This window comes from Heterodontus francisci, chromosome 5 (assembly GCF_036365525.1).
Source record: "Heterodontus francisci isolate sHetFra1 chromosome 5, sHetFra1.hap1, whole genome shotgun sequence".
In the NCBI taxonomy this organism is placed as follows: domain Eukaryota; kingdom Metazoa; phylum Chordata; class Chondrichthyes; order Heterodontiformes; family Heterodontidae; genus Heterodontus; species Heterodontus francisci.
The window spans coordinates 115,819,386-115,841,320 of record NC_090375.1 but is presented as its reverse complement, the minus strand read 5'-3'; the positions used below and the strand labels follow the sequence as shown (position 1 = coordinate 115,841,320).

General features: G+C 42.9%; 1 protein-coding gene across 11 annotated transcripts in view; it reads right to left on the bottom strand.

Annotated features, from left to right (window-relative positions):
• Positions 1-21,935, bottom strand: part of LOC137370017 (centrosome and spindle pole-associated protein 1) — a 302,437-nt gene that overhangs the window by 80,816 nt on the left and 199,686 nt on the right. For all 11 annotated transcript variants that reach the window (XM_068031956.1, XM_068031948.1, XM_068031947.1 and 8 more), the window contains 3 exons: positions 13,884-13,950; positions 10,154-10,280; positions 7,623-7,762 (listed from right to left, as the gene is read on the bottom strand). In XM_068031956.1, coding sequence (XP_067888057.1) covers positions 7,623-7,762; positions 10,154-10,280; positions 13,884-13,950 — 334 coding nt within the window. The remainder of the gene's footprint in view (positions 1-7,622; positions 7,763-10,153; positions 10,281-13,883; positions 13,951-21,935) is intronic.

Genomic DNA, 21,935 nt, shown 5'->3' with positions numbered 1-21,935 from the left:
GATTGAATTTTACATCCAGTTTGAAAGAGAGTGGAGTGGGTCTAAGATTAGTGTTTTAAACTTAAATAAGGGCAACTATGTGGGCATGAAAGCTGAGCTCGCTGAAGTGAACTGGATTACTAGGTTAGGAGATAGATCAATAGAGAAACAGTGGTAGACATTTAAGGGGATATTTCAGAATACTCAGAATAAGTATATTCCTACTATAAATAAAAATTCTAAGGGGAGGACCCACCATCCATGGTTAACTGAAGAAGTTAAGCATCAAATTTAAGGTAAAAGCATATAATTGTGCAAAGATGAATGGCAGGTCAGATGATTGGTCAGAATATAAAGAACAGCAGAGAATGACTAAATAGTTAATCAGAAGAAAGAAATTACAGTATGAGAGGAAGCTAGCTAGAAATGTAAGAATGGATAGCAAGAGTTTCTACAGGTATTTAAAAAGGAAAAACGTAAATTGAGTATTGGTCCTCCAGAGAGTGAGAATGGGGCGTTAATAGTAGATAATAAGGAAATGGCGGATGAAATGAACAAATATTTTGCTTCTGTCTTCACTATAGAGGATACTAAAAACATTCCAGTAATAGCTATAAATCAGGAGGTGGAAGGAAGAGAGGAACTTAGTAAAATTACAGTCACCAGGGAAGCTGTACTGACCAAACTAATGGAGCTGCGGGCTGCTAAGTACCCGGGTCCTGATGGGCTTCATCCTAGGGTCTTAAAAGAGGGGGCTAATGAGGTAGTAGTTTTGTGCAGGGAAGGTCATGTCTTACCAACTTAATAGAATTCTTTGAGGAAGTGACAAAGTTGATTGATGAGGGAAGGGCTGTAGATGTCATATACATGGACTTCAGTAAGGCGTTTGATAAGGTTCCCCATGGTAGGTTGATGGAGAAAGTGAAGTCGCATGGGGTCCAGGGTGTACTAGCTAGATGGATAAAGAACTGGCTGGGCAACAGGAGACAGAGAGTAGCAGTGGAAGGGAGTTTCTCAAAATGGAGACGTGTGACCAGTGGTGTTCCACAGGGATCCGTGCTGGGACCACTGTTGTTTGTGATATACATAAATGATTTGGAGGAAAGTATAGGTGGTCTGATTAGCAAGTTTGCAGACGACACTAAGATTGGTGGAGTAGCAGATAGTGAAGGGGACTGTCAGAGAATACAGCAGAATATAGATAGATTGGAGAGTTGGGCAGAGAAATGGCAGATGGAGTTCAATCAGGGCAAATGCGAGGTGATGCATTTGGAAGATCCAATTCAAGAGTGAATTATACAGTAAATGGAAAAGTCCTGGGGAAAATTGATGTACAGAGAGATTTGGGTGTTCAGGTCCATTGTTCCCTGAAGGTGGCAACGCAGGTCAATAGAGTGGTCAAGAAGGCATACGGCATGCTTTCCTTCATCGGAAGGGGTATTGAGTACAAGAGTTGGCAGGTCATGTTACAGTTGTATAAGACTTTGGTTCGGCCACATTTGGAATACTGCGTGCAGTTCTGGTCGCCACATTACCAAAAGGATGTAGATGCTTTGGAGAGGGTGCAGAGGAAGTTCACCAGGATGTTGCCTGGTATGGAGGGCGCTAGCTATGAAGAGAGGTTGAGTAGATTAGGATTATTTTCATTAGAAAGACGGAGGTTGAGGGGGGACCTGATTGAGGTGTACAAAATCATGAGAGGTATAGACAGGGTGGATAGCAAGAAGCTTTTTCCCAGAGTGGGGGATTCAATTACTCGGAGTCACGAGTTCAAAGTGAGAGGGGAAAAGTTTAGGTGGGATATGCGTGGAAAGTTCTTTACGCAGAGGGTGGTGGGTGCCTGGAACGCGTTGCCAGCGGAGGTGGTAGACGCGGGCACGATAGCGTCTTTTAAGATGTATCTAGACAGATACATAAATGGGCAGGAAGCAAAGAGATACAGACCTTTAGAAAATAGGCGACAGGTTTAGATACAGAATCTGGATCGGCGCAGGCTTGGAGGGCCGAAGGGCCTGTTCCTGTGCTGTAATTTTCTTTGTTCTTTTTCTAGTTGCGTTGGTGTTAATTTTTCTAAATTCGTTAGATTCTGGAAAGGTTCCATCAGACTGGAAAGTAGCAAATATAACCCCTCTATTCAAGAAGGTGGGGGGAGGCAGAAAACAGGTAACTATAGGCCAGTTAGCTTGACGTCTGTCGTGGGGAAGGTATTAGAATCGATCATTAAGGAGGCTATAGCTGGGCACTTAGAAAAACTCAAGGTAATCGGGAATAGTCAGCATGGTTTTGTGAAAGGGAAATCATGTTTAACCAATCTATTGGAGTTCTTTGAAGGAGTAACATACGCTGTGGATAAAGGGCGGCCCACTTAGATTTCCAGAAGGCATTTGGCAAGGTGCCACATAAAAGGTTATTGCGCAAAGTAGGAGCTCATGGTGTAGGGGGTATCATATTAGCAAGGATAGAAGATTGGCTGGCTGGCTGGCAGAAAACAGAGTAAACATAAATGGATCCTTTCTGATTGGCGGGATGTGCTGGGGCCTCAACTTTTTACAATTTATATCAATGACTTAGATGAGGGGAGTGATGGCATGGCAACTAAATTTGCAGATGACACAAAGATAGGTTGGAAAGTATGCTGTGAAGTGGACATAAGGAAGTTGCAGACTGATATAGATAGGTTTAGTGAGTGGGCAAAAATCTGGCAGATGGAGCATAATGTGGGAAAATGTGAAGTTGTTCACTTAGGCAGGAAGAATAAAAAAGCAGAGTATTACTTAAATGGAGAACGACTGCAGAATTCTGAGGTGCAGAGGGGTCTAAGTGTTCTAGTGCATGAGTCAAAAAAGGTTAGTATACAGGTACAGCAAGTAATAAAGAAGGCTAATGGAATGCTATCCTTCATCACAAGAGGAATAGAAAATAAAAGGATGTTATGCTTCAGTTATACAGGACATTGGTGAGACCACATCGCGAATACTGTGTGCAGTTTTGGTCTCCTTATTTAAGGAAGGATGTGAATGCGTTGGAGGCGGTTCAGAGGAGGTTTGCTAGATTGATACCTTGAATGAGCGGGTTGTCTTATGAGGAAAGGTTGGACAGACTGGACTTGTTTTCACTGGCGTGTAGAAAAGTGAGGGGAGACATGATTGAAGTATATAAGATCCAGAACGGTCTTGACAAGGTGAATGTGGAGGGGATGTTTCCTCTTGTGGGTTGAGTCCAGAACTAGGGGGCACAGTTTGAAAATTAGGGGTCGCCCTTTTAGGACAGAGACAAAGAGAAATTTTTTCTCAGAGGGTTGTGCGACTTTGGAATTCTCTGCCTCAGAAGGTGGTGGAGGCAGGATCATTGAATATTTTTAAGGCGGAGGTAGATAAATTCTTGTTAGGTAAGGGAATCAAAGATTATCGGGGGTAGATGGGAGTGTGGAATTCGAGACAGAAACAGATCAGCCATGATCTTATTGAATGGCGGAGCAGGCTTGACGAGCTGAATGGCCTACTTATGCTCTTAACTCGTATGGTGGTATGGTAGTGTTGGAACTTAAAAAATTTGATCTGTATGATATTGTTTTTACTTCATTACTACTAATTTTATAATAAACTGTTCATTTTTTTTTAGAGATACAGCACTGAAACAGGCCCTTCAGCCCACCGATTCTGTGCTGACCATCAACCACCTATTTATAATAATTCTACATTCCTACCACATCCCCACCTTCCCTATATTCCCCTACCACCTACCTATACTAGGGGCAATTTATTATGGCCAATTTACCTATTAACCTGCAAGTCTTTGTGGGAGGAAACCGGAGCACCCGGCGAAAATCCACGCAGTCACAGGGAGAACCTGCAAACTCCACACAGGCAGTACCCAGAACTGAACCCGGGTCACTGGAGCTGTGAGGCTGCGCTGCTAACCACTGCAGCGCTCCTGTGTTCAGTAAAGAAACCTGCTTAGTGTGTTCCATTCTGGGGAAAATAGAGTATCTGATTAACCTTATTAGTAAGTGGGAAAACTTGTAAAATAAGTTGTGACCTGTGGAGAAGTAGGACTAAATTAACAGTGCATTCCTCCCACCTCGGTCGTAACAGGGTGCATGTGCATCCATCTTTGAAGGTGGCAGGACATATTGAGAGAGTAGTGAGCAAAGCATATGGGATCTGTGGCATAGAGTACAAAAACAGGAAAGTTATGCACAACCTTTATACAGCTCCGATTAAGCCACAACTAGAGTATTGCATTTAGTTCTGGTCACCACACTTCAGGAAAGATGAGAGAGTCATTGGGAGGGTGCAGAGGAGATCTACCAGAATGGTTCCAGGGATAGGGGATTTTAGTTACTCGGCTAATTTGGAAAAGTTGGGTTGTTCTCTCTGGAGCCAAGGAGATTGAGCAGAGATTTGATAGAGGTGTACAAGATTATGAGAGGCTTAGGTAAGTTAGACAAGGAAAAACTGTTCCCATTAACTGATAGTACAACGGCTAGGAGACACAGATTTAAGCTTTTGGGCAAGAGATGCAGGGGGAATGTGAGGAAGAACTATTTTTTTACCCAGCGAATAGTATTAGCCTGGAACTCGGTGCCCACAGGATGGTGGAAGCAGAGACAATCAATGATTTCAAAAGGAAATTGGATGGGCACTTGAAAGAAATAAACTTGCAGGGCTACGGGGATTGAGCAGCGGAGTGGGACTGCCTGGATTGCTCCACGGAGAGCTTGCATCGACTCGATGGGCCGAATGACCTCCCTTCTATGTCATAAATGACTCTATGACTCAGTCAGAGCCCCACATATGCGGACTCCTGTCCCAATGGTTGAATCTGCCCCTTTTCAGGTGCAGGTGGGGAAATCTTTGGCGAGGTTCTCACAGGCCCAAAACCTAGTTGACGTCGGCCATGAGCACCTCAGCGTTCAGAGCCGGAGAATGAGCAGCCTGCCTCTAGCTCTACTAAAGCCACAGAGGTAGCACCATATGAAAGTAATAAGAAAAGGAAAATAAATAATTTATAGTTTCACTATTTCACCAGAGAAGTTAGTTGGGTGTATAATAGTGTGTTAACTTGTCAAATTCATTGTAAATGTTTATGCACCGTAAACTTTATTTCAAGTCTCCATTGTCCAGTCATCTCCATTATTGCCTTTTCCCTGCCAAGTGGATATCAGTCTTGAGTTAAATGGTATGACAGGAGTAGAGGACAAGCGGTGGGTGTAAGCGAAATGGAAGAATTACTGACCGTGGAAATGCTTCGTGTTGCGGCAGGAATGGGCAGTGTGCAGCAGGTTCAGCATTGGCGAGCCACATGGCTACAGAACCTCAGGTTAGCTGAAATGTGTTTGTATGAGACCATCCTGGGTATCTCTGGCAGCGGTGTGCAGTTGCAGGGACCCTGGTCACATCAGCCTTCTCCTCCTCCTGCAGTTCCAGTCCTCTGGGTCGCACCATGTTGTGCAAGGCACAGCACACCACTAGCATTCGGGACACCCTTTGTGCATATTAAAGGGTGCTGCAGATATGTCTAGGTATCTGAATCACTTCTTCAGCAACCCAATGGATTGCTCAACGACCACTCTTGTGATCATGTGGCTTCTGTTGTATCCTGCCTGCGCATAAGCGGTAGGGCTCCTCGCTGTTATCATCAACCAAGTCCTTACAGGGTATCCAAGGAGCCATCTGCTGAGTATGCTTAGGGCTTGGAAGATCTGTGGGAGAATTGACTGTCACAGAATGAATGCATCATAGCAAATTCCTGGCTATCTTGCACAGCCATGCATCATAATCTTCCAGTGGTGACATACCAGCTGCTAGGTAGGAGGTCTTGTTCTAGGAGGCTGCAAATGTCAGCAACGACCTGCTGAGAAAGTCTCACTCTCCTTTGGAACCGATGCTCAGTCATGTCCAGAAAGCTGATCCTCTGTCAGTACACCCTCAATTGGGGGTATGTTCATTTCCTGCACCAGTTAAAAGCAAAGGTTGGCAGGTGACTGAGGAGAAGGTAGCTACTCCTGGTGCTGTTCCTCTTGTTCCTCATCAGAGGACCAAAATAGAGTCGCATAAACTGCTCCCATGCTGCTGTGAAGGTTGACATCTGGGAAGTGCAGATGAAAGGTGAAAAAAAATCCAAGGTAGCAGAAATAAGCTCCCAAAGTCTTGGAAATCACTTTCAAAGCAATGAAAGTACACACTCAGAACAAGTCCTGTGAGCAAAAGCCTTTCAGCCTTTTACATAAGCAATGAACAGCCATGCTGATTCAGTACTTAAAAGCTTTCCAGCCCATCAACTTCACAGTACTGTCAATCTCAGCCGTACTCTCGCCTTGTTGACCCTGGCAATTTTTACACAGTCTGTGAAATCCATGCGCAGGCAGTTAAAGGTAAAATGCCGAGTTAAATCCTCAATCAATTGCCTTTTTATATATTTACATCGCTTACCCACCAGCCCCATATGAGTTTCCTGCACATTTGTAAAGTGCACCAGTTAAAAGCAAAAGTTGGCAGGTTCATGTTGGATTCCTAACACGCCAGCATTTTTTCCTTCTTGAAGTTCAATCCCGAGAAGTGTGAGGTGATGCATTTGGGGAAGGCTAACAAGGCAAGCGAATGCACAATCCTTGGTAGGATACTGAGAAGTGTAGATGAACAGACGGATCTTGGAGTGCATGTACACTGATCCCTGACGGTGCCAGGCCAGGCAGATAAGGTGGTCAAGGCGGCATGCGGGATACTTACCTTTATTATTAAAAGAGGCATAGAATATAAGAGTTGGGAGGTTATGCTAGAACTGTATAAAACTCTAGTTAGGCCACAGCTGCAGTACTGCATGCAGTTCTGGTCACCGCACTATAGGAAAGCTGTGATTGCACTAGAAAGAGTACAGTGGAGATTTACAAGGATGTTGCCTGGACTGGAAAATTTTAGTTAAGAGCTCAGGTTGGATATTTAGGGTTGTTTTCTTTGGAACAGAAGAAGCTGAGGGGAGACCTAATTGAAGTGTATAAAATTATAAGGGGTCTAGATAGAGTGGATAGGAAGGCCATATTCTATAACCAGGCAGCACAGATTTAGGGTAAGAGGTAGGAGGTTTAGGGGGGATTCGAGAGGAAAGTTTTTTACCCAGAGGGTGGTGGGAATCTGGAACTCAGTGCCTGAAAGGGTGCTAGACCCTCATAACATTTAAAAAGTACTTGAATAGGCACTTGAAGCCATAATCTACAAGGTTATGGACCAAGAGCTGGAAAGTGGGATTAGGCTGGAAGGCTACTTGATGGTAGGCATGGACATGCTAAGCCAAATGGCCTCCTTCCATGCTATAAATTTCTGATGATTCTATGACTCCCCTGTGCGCACCTACACCTGCTTCACCCTTTGTAGATTAAAATTTCCCTTTTCATGTCAGATCGTACTTTGTTATATTTGTTCATACCCTCAAAATCAGTAAATCAAAATGAATATTGGGCAACAACACTGGAATCAAATAAAACATTCAGTACTAGTACTGAAAGTGTTAGATGTTGTGTGCAAAATATTCAGTTTTCCAAAACAATTGACAATTATAAATTAAAAACAAAAAATACATACTATTTAATAAGGTATTCCAGTTCCTATACCTAGAAAGTTTATGACCATTACATCTGGGCCTACCTCTGTATTTCAGGTCATTGAAGTCTCTAATATTTCGGAAATTAACAGAATCTCTCCCTTTTGATGAAGGTCGGTGTACCAAGGCCTGTATACGTTGTCTGGCCAAATCAAAGACATCAACGTGATTTCTCTCTCGCTGCCTTTTAAGAAACATTTAAAAATAAAGGATATTAGCTACAAAGAGATATAGGATTGACTGCACATTTCACCTCAACTATATTTACAAATTCAGTTACAACTGCTATCAATGACAAAATGATCTTCACAATAGCACAGCTCCATTGTCAAGTTTGCAGCATTCAATTAATACAACAAAAAAAGATAGTCACTTGCAAGAACCTGAACAGTTCCAAACTAATTGCTCACCTAATTATGCAGAAAATTATTGGTTTGGCGATACAGTACTAATGCAACTTGTCAGGAGAGGGAGATACACACTGGAAAACTTAGAAAATAAATGATATAATGCACATAACGTGCTTGCACCTGCTCCATTTCAATTGATACCCATGCTAAGTACACAGCTGTGCCCATGCAGTAGAGTCTGAGTATTCCTCTTCCTAGATTCTTGCTCCTTATAAGCACAATTTGCTTTGTGTTGTCTTTTCAAGGCAGAAGGATATTCTTTAATTGGCCTTCTAAAGATATTTAGTAGTCTGACAACTAGAAGGAGAAATACTTTTGGCATAAAGTATTTGCAGTGCTCTACCTGGCAAAAAATAGATACTTTTGTTTTAAGTATCATGAATTTTCTGACTTCATAAAGGCCAAGCATTTTGGCTGTTCTTTCTTCCAGAAACACTGTTACAGGGAGTGGCCCCAGAGCTTTAGTCTGGCTTAGAACCTGCCCTGGAACTATCCAACCTCAAAACTCTACTAGATGGACACACTCTTTTCTTTGTATGAGTATCAATAGAAACGGAGCAGGCGTGAGTACTTTGTATGCATTTATAGCACAGAAGCACATCATTAGTAGAGACAGAGGGCGGAATTTTACCCCCTCTGCAGAACGGGGCTGGAGGCGGGGGTGTAAAATTGAGTGGGAGGAGGGGAGTGCCATTCCTGTCACCTTCCTGCCCCCCACTGCAATTTTACAAGCGGCAACGGGAAACAGCCTGCCCGCCCCAGGCCAATTATGGCCCTTAAGTGGCGAATTAACTGCCACTTAAGGGCCTCCTCCCACCACCACTGGTATATTATCAGCAGCAGATGGGCAGCTCAGGACTCCCAGGAGGCCGCCCAGTAAAACCTGGTGGCTTCCTTGTGAGCTGGGGGGTGGGGGTGGGGGGCCTCCTGATCGGGCACCCTGTGCCCGACAGAGAGCCCCCCCCCCATGGCACAAGCCGCCCTCACTACACTACATTCCCTTCCCCCCGCCCCCACTTACCTCGACAGGGGCCGGGCAATTGTCCCCGGCGAGGCCCAAACACTTACCTTCATTCCAGGACCATCGTCCCTTTTGCTCTTCAGGTTGGGTGCAGTCCCAGCAGCGGCCACCACACCCAGTGGCGCTGCTGGGACTGAGAGCTGCTGGCCTCACAGCGGTGGAAGTCCGGCCTGGGCCATTTAAAATTATAGCTTCCAGGCCTGGTAGAAGTGGGCTCGCCCCCGACTTTTTGGCAGGTGGGCGGGGCTCCCGTCCAATGTAAAATTCCAGCCAGAATTAAGAAACTTAAAATGCTAGTCTGGATGCTATCCACCTGAGGATCCTCAGCAGACATTGTCTACTAAGACTTCCAATAAGCCTTTGACAAAATACTGTTTAAAAGGCATCGCTATGAGATCATATCAGCAGTAATATATTTAGCTGTATTGAGAACTGGTTGGAAGGCCATAGGCAGAAAGTAGCTGTAGATTGATTTGGGTTTACATGGATACCAGTCATAGGTCCTGCAGGGATTGGTGTTACAACCAGTGCTCTTCACTATTTTTATCAATGTTCTTGATGCAGATGTTGGGAGCATGATCTGCAAGTTTGCAGATGATGCTAAGATTTGTGAGTGTCAGGACTGTTGACAATGTCCAATTACTACAAGTGGATCTGGATGCATTGGGGGATGGGGTTTGAGAGTGTCACATAATGTTTACTTAAAAAACTGCAGTGTTATGCATTTGGACAGGTAAAATACTGAACATTTCACTGTCCTTTTCCCATATCATTTAAGCATAGTCTCTACCCTGTTAAGGGAAATCTGAGAGGTTGTTTCCCCTGGCTGGGGAATCTAGAAATGGGAGCAGAGTCTCTGGATAATGGATCATTTAGGGTTGATTTAGGATTGAGAGGATTGTGAATCTCTGGCGTTCTCTACCCCAGAGGGTTGTGGAAGCTCCATCGTTGAGTATATTCAAGGCTGAGATAGATAGAGTTTTGGTCTCAGGGTATCAAAAGATATGGGGAACAGGAGGGAAAGTAAGGTTGAGTTAGATCAGTCATGATTGCATTGAATGGCAGAGAAGGCTCGAGGGGCCATGTGGTCTACTCCTTCTTATGTTCCTAAACTAGTTACAAAAATTTGATCTTTTCTTTTTACTTGGCCACAGCAAATGTTGCATCATCTTCCTTGTCAGCATATTGAAAATGCCCCTCAAGACGCCGTTCTTCACTTCTTAGTTGTCTCCTCAATGCCGATAGTTCACTGATTATATCTCTCTTTTCCTCTGTCAAAACACAGGTAGAAAAAGTCCAAATTACAAATAAAAATAAAAGAACTTGTATTTATATAGACTCTTATCACAACTTCGTGACATCTCAAAACACTTTACAACCAATGGATTTATTTTGAAGTGCAGTCACTTTTACATAGGCAGACACGGCAGCCAACATATGCATAGAAAGTCCAAAACACAGCAAATTAATTGGATAATTTGTTTTTGGAGAGTTATTGAAGGAGCTATAATGGCTAAGACTGAAGTGTAAGATTATGTGCTCCAGTTTCATAGTGGATCTTGAATCCACAGTCTTCTACTCAAAGGCAAAAGGTTTATTTTGTAAATCTAATGAAGTCCTTTTAGTTACATTCAGACATGTAACTAATTACAAGTATCAGCAATAATACCCTGTGAAAGGTGTTGCTTTTCATAACTATCTCTTAAAAATCTTGTGTGTACTTTCTTCACATGTCATTGCAAATTATAAAGGCTTAGAATTTTAAACAAACACAAAAATACTTTGATATTAGTTTTTGGCACAATTTAAGTGATGTATATAGCAGATACCTCTATGTCACTATTAAAATCACACAATAAAGTTTTGCATTTATTCTTCAATTTAATAAATTAGGGAGTATTTCAAAGGTACATTATAGATATCCTCCTCACACCCTAAACACCATTCCCAGGGAAGTAAGTGAAAAGGTACCTTAGTCCTAAGTTTTACTGCAAATTCTCTGTAATGGAATGCTAAAAAATACTCTCTTTGACAGCCTAATGAAGATTGAGCTTTTAATGACCAGGTGAGAAGGGGTCTAGGGGTTCCCTCTCAGCCTTTGCCTGATTTAACCGTAACAGGGTTTAATTTTAAAACACCATGTTTTTAGCTCCCCCTCAGTGAATCCTTGTTCACTGCTCCAATTGTAAGGCAAAGAAATCAAACTAAGGTTTCCTTAAATTTAAAGAAGAAAGGTGGAAGTTTATTAATCTTAAACTCTAACCCAGTTAATGACTACAAATATGCGACGCGACCACACTAGCATGCATACGCGATAAACACACACGCAGATAGAGACAGAAAAAGTAGCAAGAATAAAAGGAACAGTTTGAAGAAATATCTGTTAGTTATTTACTGTCCTTTGAGTTCAATGTCGAGTCTTCGGTTGCCGGTAAATCCTGCTGTTCGTTGAGGCCCAGTTCACGCTTCAACTTGTTTTGATGTAGGAGTCTTTTCTCTCGAGGTTTACGTGTCTTCCGTGGGTCCAGTGGCTTGGGAGAAAACGAGAGAGACAGCCAGGAGAGAGGCTTGCTTGTTCCAGTTTCAATTGCCAACTGCCTTCTGAATTCAAACTGTCCTATGGCTAGTTCAAAAGAACCTGGACCAGCCAGTTTGTCATGTGACCAGCTGGTTTAACCAGTCCTGGATTTATGGATGATATCATCTTAGCAGGCCCTGGAATGTGCTTCCTTACACCTTCAATGTCTGGTGATCAAAATCTATTTGGGTTAATTGGAGCAGGGAATAGTCCTTTGTCTCCACGAGCTGCGTCTCTTAGTATGCAAATATCCTTCCAGCCCAGTGTCTGGTGATCTTCAAACAAGTCATTGCTTCACTCCAGTAATAGTTTAAAATCAATGTTCATATGACAAAATTAATGTGCCTCATTCTTGGCAGGTAGGGGTCTGCATGACAAGGTGAATAAACTGAAACCCACAATTACACGACCGAAGTACTTTGGAACAAAACTAAGTTTAAAAATAGTCGTCTGGTAGTATAGAACTTGAGTATTGCTGAAAATAGAGACATGTTGTCAAAGCTTTTCTTCTTGCACTCATCAGGACAATCCGCAGGAATACCAATGTAAGGGAAAACAACAACTTTATACTGTATGAGAAGAGAGTGCTGATTGGTTGGGAAGTGAACTCTGATTGGTAGAGGCGTTGCCATGGAGAATGCACCAGTTTATGGTAACTGACAGTTAACTGCTAAGCTGTGTTTGAAATTTAACCTAGGCAGCTTGACTCTGATTGGTCAAGGCATTGCCATGAGGAATGAACCAGTGAATGGCTGTCACTTATTTTGTTTAGCTGAAACAGGCGCAATGTGTGTACATGTTCTTTCTGTCTGCAAAGAACAGGGCCCTCTGTATTAATATGTAGCTTCCAGTACACCCAAATGTGCCACACTGTGAGCCCTACTGACAATCTTAAATTGGTTGTCAACGTAATTCTTAGCACACTGAGGATTATTTAGCAAATGTTGTCCAATCGCGGAATCACATCTAATGTTGGACTCTGTGCTTTGAGTTTTGCAAGCACGGGCTGGTTAGGTACGGCCTGTACCTTGCCCGTTGCGAACAGCGGAAGGGACATGTTTGATATGATCCGCCAGTTTTTGGGACATACAGTCTATATACCTAGCATCACACTGGTATTGAAATTCATACATCACATTACTCATTTGTGTGATAGGCAGGATGTTTTTTTCGTTTGACGGCAGCATCCTGTCAGTGGCGAACAGCACACCTTCCATCAAAAAACTCAAGCAAGTTAGTTAAACACGATTGCCCTTGACAATCCTTTTGGCTTTCCTTAATTAATCCATATTTGTCTATGTGACTGTTAATTTTGTATCAGATTATTATTTTTAAAAATGTTTCCCACCCCTGAAGGTAAACTGACTAGCCTGTAGTTGCTGGGATTATCCTTACACTCTTTTTTGAACCAAGGGTTAACATGCAATTCTCCAGTCCTCGGGCAGCACCCCTGTATCTAAGGAGGATTGGAAGATTATAGCCAGTGCATCTGTATTTTCCACCCTTACTTCCCTCAGTATCCTCAGATGCATCTGATCTGGTCCTGGTGATTTATCAACTTTAAGTACAGGCTGCCTTTCTAATACCTCCTCTTTATCAATTTTGAGCCCAACCAGTGTCTCAACTCTTACACCATGACTTTGGCAGTATCATCATCTTTGGTAACACAGATGCAAAGTACTTATTTAATATCTGCCTTCATGTCTTAATCCCCTTTTTGATCCCTAATTGCCCTATTCCTCCTTTGCATTCCCATTTTACGTTGGCTGCCAGCCTTTTCTTTTATCTTCTCTTTTCTGCTTTTATTTCTTTTTTTACTTCCCCTTTGAACTTCCTACATTTTATATTCAGCCTGGTTCTCACTTGTATTAATCAACCTGACATCTTCTGCTGCTTCGTCCTACTCTTTATCTCTTTCGTCATCCAGGGATTTCTGGCTTTGTTTGTCCTACTTCTCCCCATCTGCCACAGCTTTGTCCAATCACTTTTCCAACAATGTCCCTTTGCAATGTGTTGCTCCCATCTACACTATTTACTGTGTCACTTAACTTAGTGACATCAACAATTCCTAATTACTTGATATTCAAATTAATAAAGAATTAAAAGAATTTCCTTAATCCAAACATATTGAGTAAATATGCAATAGGATCAAATAATGTTTGTGCAAATGTTATAATTTTGTGAAATGTTTTTAGTTCTCATTAAACTTTAATCAAGTACTTAGAACTCTCCAATAGCTAAAGTTACACTGTACAGCACCAGTACACATAATATACATCTGCTTGAACAGTTTTACCAAATGCTCGAAGCTGGTTCCGCCTAGCAGGAACTGGTGGTGACTCGGTCCTTGACTGTGGATGACCCTATTAAGCAAAACAATGTCAGACAATTCAAGAAGCACAAATTGATCAAAGTAACAAAGTGTAAAACATTTCAAATTTACCGAATGAAACAGGGATTGAAACATTCCCAAATTAAGTTCTGGGACTTCCAGATTTTTGGGTTGTGACTTTTGTAAATTTTGGATCTGCTGTCTGTTAGTTTCCACTGCCACAATGAAATATTGCAGGCCTTTTGTTTAAGCAATCTTGGTGCAAAAAGCTCCAGCAGCAATTGCCCTCAGAGTTACATTCCTTCTATAGATTTTATCATCACAACAATTTTAAATTTAATTTTTTAAAAACAGATAAATGGCCCACTCAATTTTGACTCTTAATCCTTGACAAATCTTTGTAATAAAATTCCTTGCATGTCATTTAGGTCATGGCCATTGTCTACATCCTGTCATTTATCTTTTTTTTTTAAATGGGTAAATTTCTACCTTTTTTCTTTCAGTTTCATGGGATGTGGGTATCACTGGCAAGGTCAGCATTTGTTGCCTATCCTACTTGCCCTTGAGAAGGTGGTGGTGAGGTGCCTTCTTGAACTACTGCAATCTGATCAATAAATGTCAAAACAAGAATATAACCAATGACATGAGCAAAATCTTTCTTCCCAGTAACTCACCATCACATTCTACCAAAAAAATGTACCGATTACAAAGAAAGTAAAATTATTCTCAGATATATAGTAATCAACATTCCTCACCCACCCAATTTGTGATAAATTTTATTTTTAAGACTGCAAGCACAGAAAAAAAAAAATCACTTTTTTTTAAAGTTACGTTGAAACAGCTCCATCAACATTCCCTCCTTCAAAGGACTTTACAGTACATAACAAGGCCATTTGACCTACTCTGTCTGTGCTGGCTCTCTGAAAGGGCTCAGTCTAAACCACCTATAAACCATTTTCCCATAGCCATGAAAATTTTTGTTTTACAAATATTTAGTCCCTTTCTTTTAAAAACTATTATGGATTCTGCTTCACCACTTTTTCCTGTATCCTAACAATCTTCTGTATAAAGTCATTACTACTAACCTCTTTCCTTTGCTCTTTTAACCATGATCTTATATCTGTGGCCTTTTGTTACCGACTCACTGAGTATAAATAGTTTTGCAGATTTAATTTATAAAACAAAACTTTGAGCAACTTGATTAAATCTACCCTCAGCTTCCTTATTCTAATGAAAACAGCCCCGGTTTTTCAAGTCTTTTCTCATAGTTGAAGTCCCTCAACCATGATATGAAAATGAATTCCCTCTGAATCCTACCTACGGCCTTGTATGACACCCATTTTTAAAAAATCTAGCATTGCATATGCTTTCTTTACAGCTTCATCAACTTTTCAGTTCATTTTTATAGGTTATTGTATATGAACTGATCAATCTCTCTGCACCTTTTAAAGTTTTATTATAGTCATGGAGTCATAGAGTCTACATGTTTCTCTTTATTCTCATTCTCCAAATGCATCTTCTTACATTTTTCTGTATTAAACTTTATCCAACATCTACCTGCCTAATCTAAACTACCTTGACTCTTCACAGTTAATCACATTCACTATTTTTGTGTTGTCTGCAACTGTTCCAATTACGTCTCATGCTTAAGTCTGGATTATTTATATATTGAGAAGAGCAATGGTCCCAACACTGACTTCTGGGGAACACCATTGTTTATAGTCCTCCAGTCTATGTACATGGATACCTAAATTCCATTGCTCGACCACAGCTCCTAGTCTCTCACCATTAAGAAAATATTATGACCTGTCTTTGCTAGATCTAAGTTGGATGACCTCACACTTGCCCACACTGTACTTCATTTACTATAGTTTTACCCACTCATTTCATCTGCCTTTGTTCCTTTGTAACTGGGGACTCCCAAATAGGCAGCTTATTGCACCTCCTAGCTTACTGTCATCTGCAAAACTGGATATATAACTCTCTATTCCTTGATTCAAATAGATGAAAAGCTGAAGCCCCAGTACAGCTTCCTGGGGACTGTCACTTGTTGCACACTGCCAATTGGAGTATATTTCCTCTATGCCTACTTTGTCTTCTACTTCTGACCCAAGTCACAGGGCTGTTTCCAATTCTGGACGCTCATATTTTTGCTAATAATCTCTTGTGTGGAATCTTATCAAATGCTAGCAAGAAGTATCTATAGATGCCATCCACAGACATTCCCCTATCCACTATGGTAGGAATCCCATCAAAAAATTCAACTCCATTAGTTAGACAGGACCTATCCTTCAGAAATCTATCCTGACAGTCTGATCAGCTGATGCTTGTATAAGTGTTGCTGATGACAGATTCCAGTACCTTTACCCCAACTGACATTAAACTAACAGATCTGTAGTTACCTAGCTTTGCCTCCGTCCTTTAATTAATTGAGCAACATTTGTAATTTTACAATCCAAAAGCACAATTCCTGAATCCAGTGAGCTTTGTACAATTATGACTTAACCCATCTACAATTTCTCACCTATTTCTTTTAATACCTTGGAATAGAAGATATCACGTTCTAGAAATTTGTACACCTCAAGTCCCATTATTTTCTCCATTTACTTAAACATTCTGGCTGTGAAATTGGGTTCCATAGCGTCACTGGTGCCTGCACTACGGAAACACCAAGGTTAGCATATGGCGCATGCAGCGCTTCTGGCGCTGAGATCCATGCTGAGAAGGATGCTAGCATGCTCAGATCCAGATGTCAATAAGCTATTCCAATTTGATGTACAGTTTTGAAACTTGGACTATACAGGTATAATGAATGCCTGTGCTAATCGTTCACAGTTGAACACTAGTGCTATTTAAAGGGCCAGGTATTCAAATTTCAGATGAGTTGCTTCCAACTTACTTTTGCTACAGAAAGGTTTGTGAAGTACGATGGATTGTTTTTGGAGGTGCTCTCATAAATTTCTGCATTCATACAGGGAGGGCTCAGGATTTGGTCACCTGTCCATACCAAGTCTGGAACAGTGCCTCTGGATCTGCAACATGACAGACAAGTGGAACTGAGGCTGCATAGAAGGGTAGTTCTACGCAGAGAGGACAGGACCCTGCCTAGTACGGGATTTCAGGGAGCACTTCTCCTTCTCCAACTCACCAAAGAGCAATGCCTAAGGCGCCTCAGATTCAACAAAGTGGTGGTCACGGAATTGTGCCACCTCCTTCATTAGGGTCTGCAGCCTCACACCAAGGCAAGGGTGGCGCTGCCAGTGGCCGACAAGGCCACTATTGCTTTAGACTTCTACATGACTGGATCATTCCAGGCGGAAGCAGGTGACATAGTGAACATGCCCACTGCTGGATCAGGGAGGTGACAATGGACCTGTATGGGAGGAGAGGGGATTTCACTGTTTTTTCTCTAAGCAGAAAGAAGTATGATGAGTCAGCACATGGATTTACCAGCATAGCAGGATTTTCAATGGTGCAGTCAGTGGCTCCCTGCACACGAGGCTCTGCAGGCCCCCTATGTCAATGGGGAGAGTTACAGGAACCACAAGGACTACCAATTCATTAATATGTAGTTAGTTGGTGACCATGCACAAACCATTATGCCAGTGAATGCTTGCTATCCTGGCAGGAGCATGATGCCTTCACTCTGAGGCAGTCTGTCATTCCCGCCATCTTCAAGCCACCAAGAAACGAAGTGTGGCTGCTTGGAGACCAGGTCTACACCCTGTACACATAGTTGATGACCCCTTCTGTCACCCAACTGCATGAGGACAATGGGCTTACAGTGAAATCCATGCTGCCACCAGAAACATCATGGAGCAGATCATCGGCATGCTTAAGCAATGGATCCAATGCCTGGTGTTCTTGGGGGCGAGCTGTACGATATTCTCCAGAGAGTGTCCATGGTGGCCTGCAGCATCCTCCACAACACTGCTATTAAGGTATCCGGTGTGGAGGCAGGGGGTATCAATCAGATGCCCCTTTACTCTGGATGGACTGTCCAGGACTGCCTACCCAGCCTCCGTTGGAGATCATCCTTTCACACCTCCACTATTCCCCACCTTCCTGTCCATCTGGGACATCCCATCATAGTGTCCCCTTGCCAAGATCCTGCAATAAAAGACACCAACAACCTTTCCATAACATCTTAACCCAACAACACATCTAATTAAATAAACATACATGAAATATTCACCATTGTGTATTCTCTTAGGCCCGTCTTGCAAGCACCTTTGCCTGGGCTAATGCTCCTAAGCAGTGCTACACTAGTGGCTGCAGCATGGCGAGTGGAAGGCTGCTGATTTTCAGCGGAGGAGACTGCAGATGGCCTTGCAGGACACTCTCAAGCAGCTCTGGGCCTTCAGGGCTCAGCTTTGGACTACACCACCTCAGGATGGGCGGCAGCAATTTGGGTTGGCTCGCTAAGAGGCAATCACAAGGGCACTGTGGCGGTTGCACAAATGCTGTCTTCCTGAGAAAGGACAGCACGTTCATGCTCCATGGTGCCTCTGCCATGCAACCCCTCCCCCCACAACTCCCCAGGTTGGGGCTTTAGCAATCCTAGTAATCTGTTACAGCCCACAAGCCCCCTTAGAGCACTGAAATCCACAGCCATGATGTAGCAGTCTGAACCTGCACCATAGCAAGCATGGATCTTGTGAATCCATCTGAGCTTCCACTGCAACACAGCCATTGGGTGGCTTCTGCCTGTGCTGCTGTGGAAACTGAGACATCAGCCACCAGACGCTGCATGACAGTTGGGTCCACAAGAGTGGTCATGGAGTTGGCCACCACTTCTACACTGGAAAGGATGGGCTCCAAGCTCTGCGCGATGCCCTGTGCCACGTTGGAGCCAGACTCCTCCATGCTCCTTGACAGAAACAGCAGGCTGTCTGGCAGGCCTGCCAATGCACCAAGCATCTCGATGTGCATTTTCATCTGCATTCCTCAGTAGACCGCTCATGAAAGTCCTCATCCGAGTCCTCTGCAGCAGAATTTGCATGTAACCTCACCCTCCAGTATGCTGGCACATGAGCTACCCTTTCCCCTGGCCTGGCTCTAGCCCGCTCATGCCCAGTGACAAACTACGTGCAGATTGTGATCCTACACAAGGGTGAGGTGGAGCATCTGAATGATAGACATGAGTTCTGACTACTGATGGATGAGTGACAGGATTGTGATGCATTGAGCTGCATGAGAGGTTGGCGGTACAGTGGATGAGATGTCCTTTGAATATGCATTCACTAATCTTGACCATTTTTGTGAGGTCATTGAACTTCTTGCAGCACTGCTCCCATGTCCTTGGGCCAGATTCTGGGAATTGACCTCCCTGGCCACTTGCTTCCATTCCCTTCAGAGGGTTTTCTTGATGGGCTCCTGGCTCCCTGCCTCTCCTCCTGTCGATCTCCATCACTAGGGCCTCTAACGTCACATCCGTGAACCTGGGAGCCCCTGCCTATGAGGCTGATGGAAGCGGAGACAATGAATGATTTCAAAAGAAAATTGGATGGGCACTTGAGGGAAATAAACTTAAAGGCTACAGGGATAGAGCAGTGAAATGGGATTGATTGGATTGCTTCAGGGAGAGCTAGCATGGGCTAGATGGGCCAAATGGCCTCTATCTGTGCCATTGTGACTCTATGACTCTTTCTTCCATGGTGCTCCATTTTTTGGTTTTCAGATGCAGCCAATTCCACATCAGACAGTCAGCAGCAGCTTCCTTGTGATAAGTGTAGCTGTCCTTTAAGACGAGAAGGTTGCTTTAAAGAGGCTAGTTGCAATATGTACTCACCTTGCATTCTGCAAAGCCGCCTGTTGAGAGCTCAGCCAGCCAGCAACATGGGTCACACTCAGCTGAACTCTACAATCAGGCAAATGAGGAAGCAGCAGCACAAAGTTTGCGTTCTGCCTGTCTCAAGGGAACCGGGTGTGGGCAGACTGCGAAAGGGGGAGCAGATGAATTTTTAGCCCATTAAATCCACTAACTTCCTACCCTTGACTTATTTTTCAGTTCACTTCAGGCCTTCCAGAGGGTGATGGGGTCAGCAGATCACATGGGATGGGGGTTGTTGGGTGCGGGAACACATTGCTTTGAAATTTTCAATTGTCCTAGCCTCATTAGATTTTTTGGGGAAAAGTGCTCCAGATTTCCACTACCCTTTGTGTAAAGAGGTTCTTTCAGATGTCACCCCTTAACAGCCTACTTCTAATTTTAAGGTTATCCTTCGCCTTTGATCTGGGCTCCCCCACCACAGAAAATAGTTTGTCTCTATCTACCCATCAAATCTGCAACTAAATCTAGAATTTAGCTCCTTCAATTACCTTTAGAGAACCTTAATCCTGCTCCTATGTGATTGTTTCCCACAGAACTTGTGGCATTTGGTCACTCACCCTCCTATTCCAGAACATTTATTCTGTATTTACTTCAGTACTGTCCCCAACCCCAGCATCTGGGAAACAAAATACCATTCAAGACTACGGATCACATCTACAAAAGAAATCATTCATCACCCCCCCACTACCTCCCCGACTACATACCACAACTCTTTTGTGAAAACCAAGCAAACCACTCATCTGGTATTGTCGCCATTCCTTCAGCATCCATATTTCCTTTTTCAGGCCTACTCAGACCTTCCTTTTTATGAAATATTATTTCATCTTAATAAAGTGTTTTACAATTTTGCCTTTATCTACCAGTTACCTGCAAGTCTTTCAAACAACCTTTTAGCCTTTCTGATCATTTCTTCTTCCCTTCAACATTTATAGCTTGATTTTATATTGAATTATCAGCTTTTTTGTAAAATTAGGTGCTCATCTTGCCCTTTCTCCTATGAATTCACTGCTCATCCGGCTCCCTCCGTATAATCTCTCCTAACCATACAGCCACCCAATTGACTTTACCATCTAACATTTTCTATCCAGAACATGACATCTTTAAACCCACGGTCTCAATCACAGACATATCCATCTCCGACCAGTTCCTTGTATTGCTCACCCACCACCCCCGAGCCCCACTGCCTCTGCAACTGCTCCAGTATAAACTCTCCAAGTCGCTTAAGATTGTACTTCCAAACTTCCAACTATCTAGTCTGGTCCCCAATAAATCCCTTACTCTTCCCCTCCCCACTATTCATACCCATTATTAATTCTTTTACTTTCGCTCATGTCCAAGGGGTGCAGATCTGAGCGTATTTGGCACGTAATGGGTTTGTCTATCCATCACTAGATCTGGCTGTGCTGTTCCCTACTCCAAGATCATCCCAAAGATGATCAGGTACTGCCCTTCCCTTTCTAAACCCCCATCAAAAACCTACCCATGACCCCTCTATCCTTGTAAAGTACTAAACTAATTCCAAACTCCTCTTCCTCTCCAAAGTATTCAAATGTGTTGTAACATCCAAAATCTGTGCCTATCTTTCCTCTATCTCACTTTTGAAGCTCTCCAAATCAAATTTACACCCCTGCCTTAGCTCTGAAATGGTCAAAATCAAAGTCACAAATGACATCTTCTGTGATTATAACTGATGCACTTTGCCTCTTCATCCTTCTTTACCTCTCTGCAGCCTTTGGCACGTTTGATCACACCATCCTCCTCCAATGAATCTTCTGTACTGACCATCCTTGCTTGGTTAAACTCATCTATCCAATTGCAGCCAGATCATCTCCAGCAATGGCTTCTCTTCCCAACCCTCAATATATAATTCACCCCATTATCAATATGTTTTACATTATTGTGTTTTCATTGTTAGGAAAAAAAAGAAATGTGTGGACAGAATTGGCTTAATTCGCACTAATGACAGTAGAGAATGATGAATTTCAATTCCAAGGACAATATATTGTAAAGATAGGCAAATATAAATAAATAGGTTAAGTGGAGAAATATTGGCCAGTATTTTACCCTTGGCGGACGGGAGCCGTCCACCGACTGAAAAGTCAGTGGCAAACTAGCTTCCACCTGGCCTGGGGATCCAACCCATATTTTGCGGGTCCCCGGGCTTTATTTGGTCTGAGGCGGGA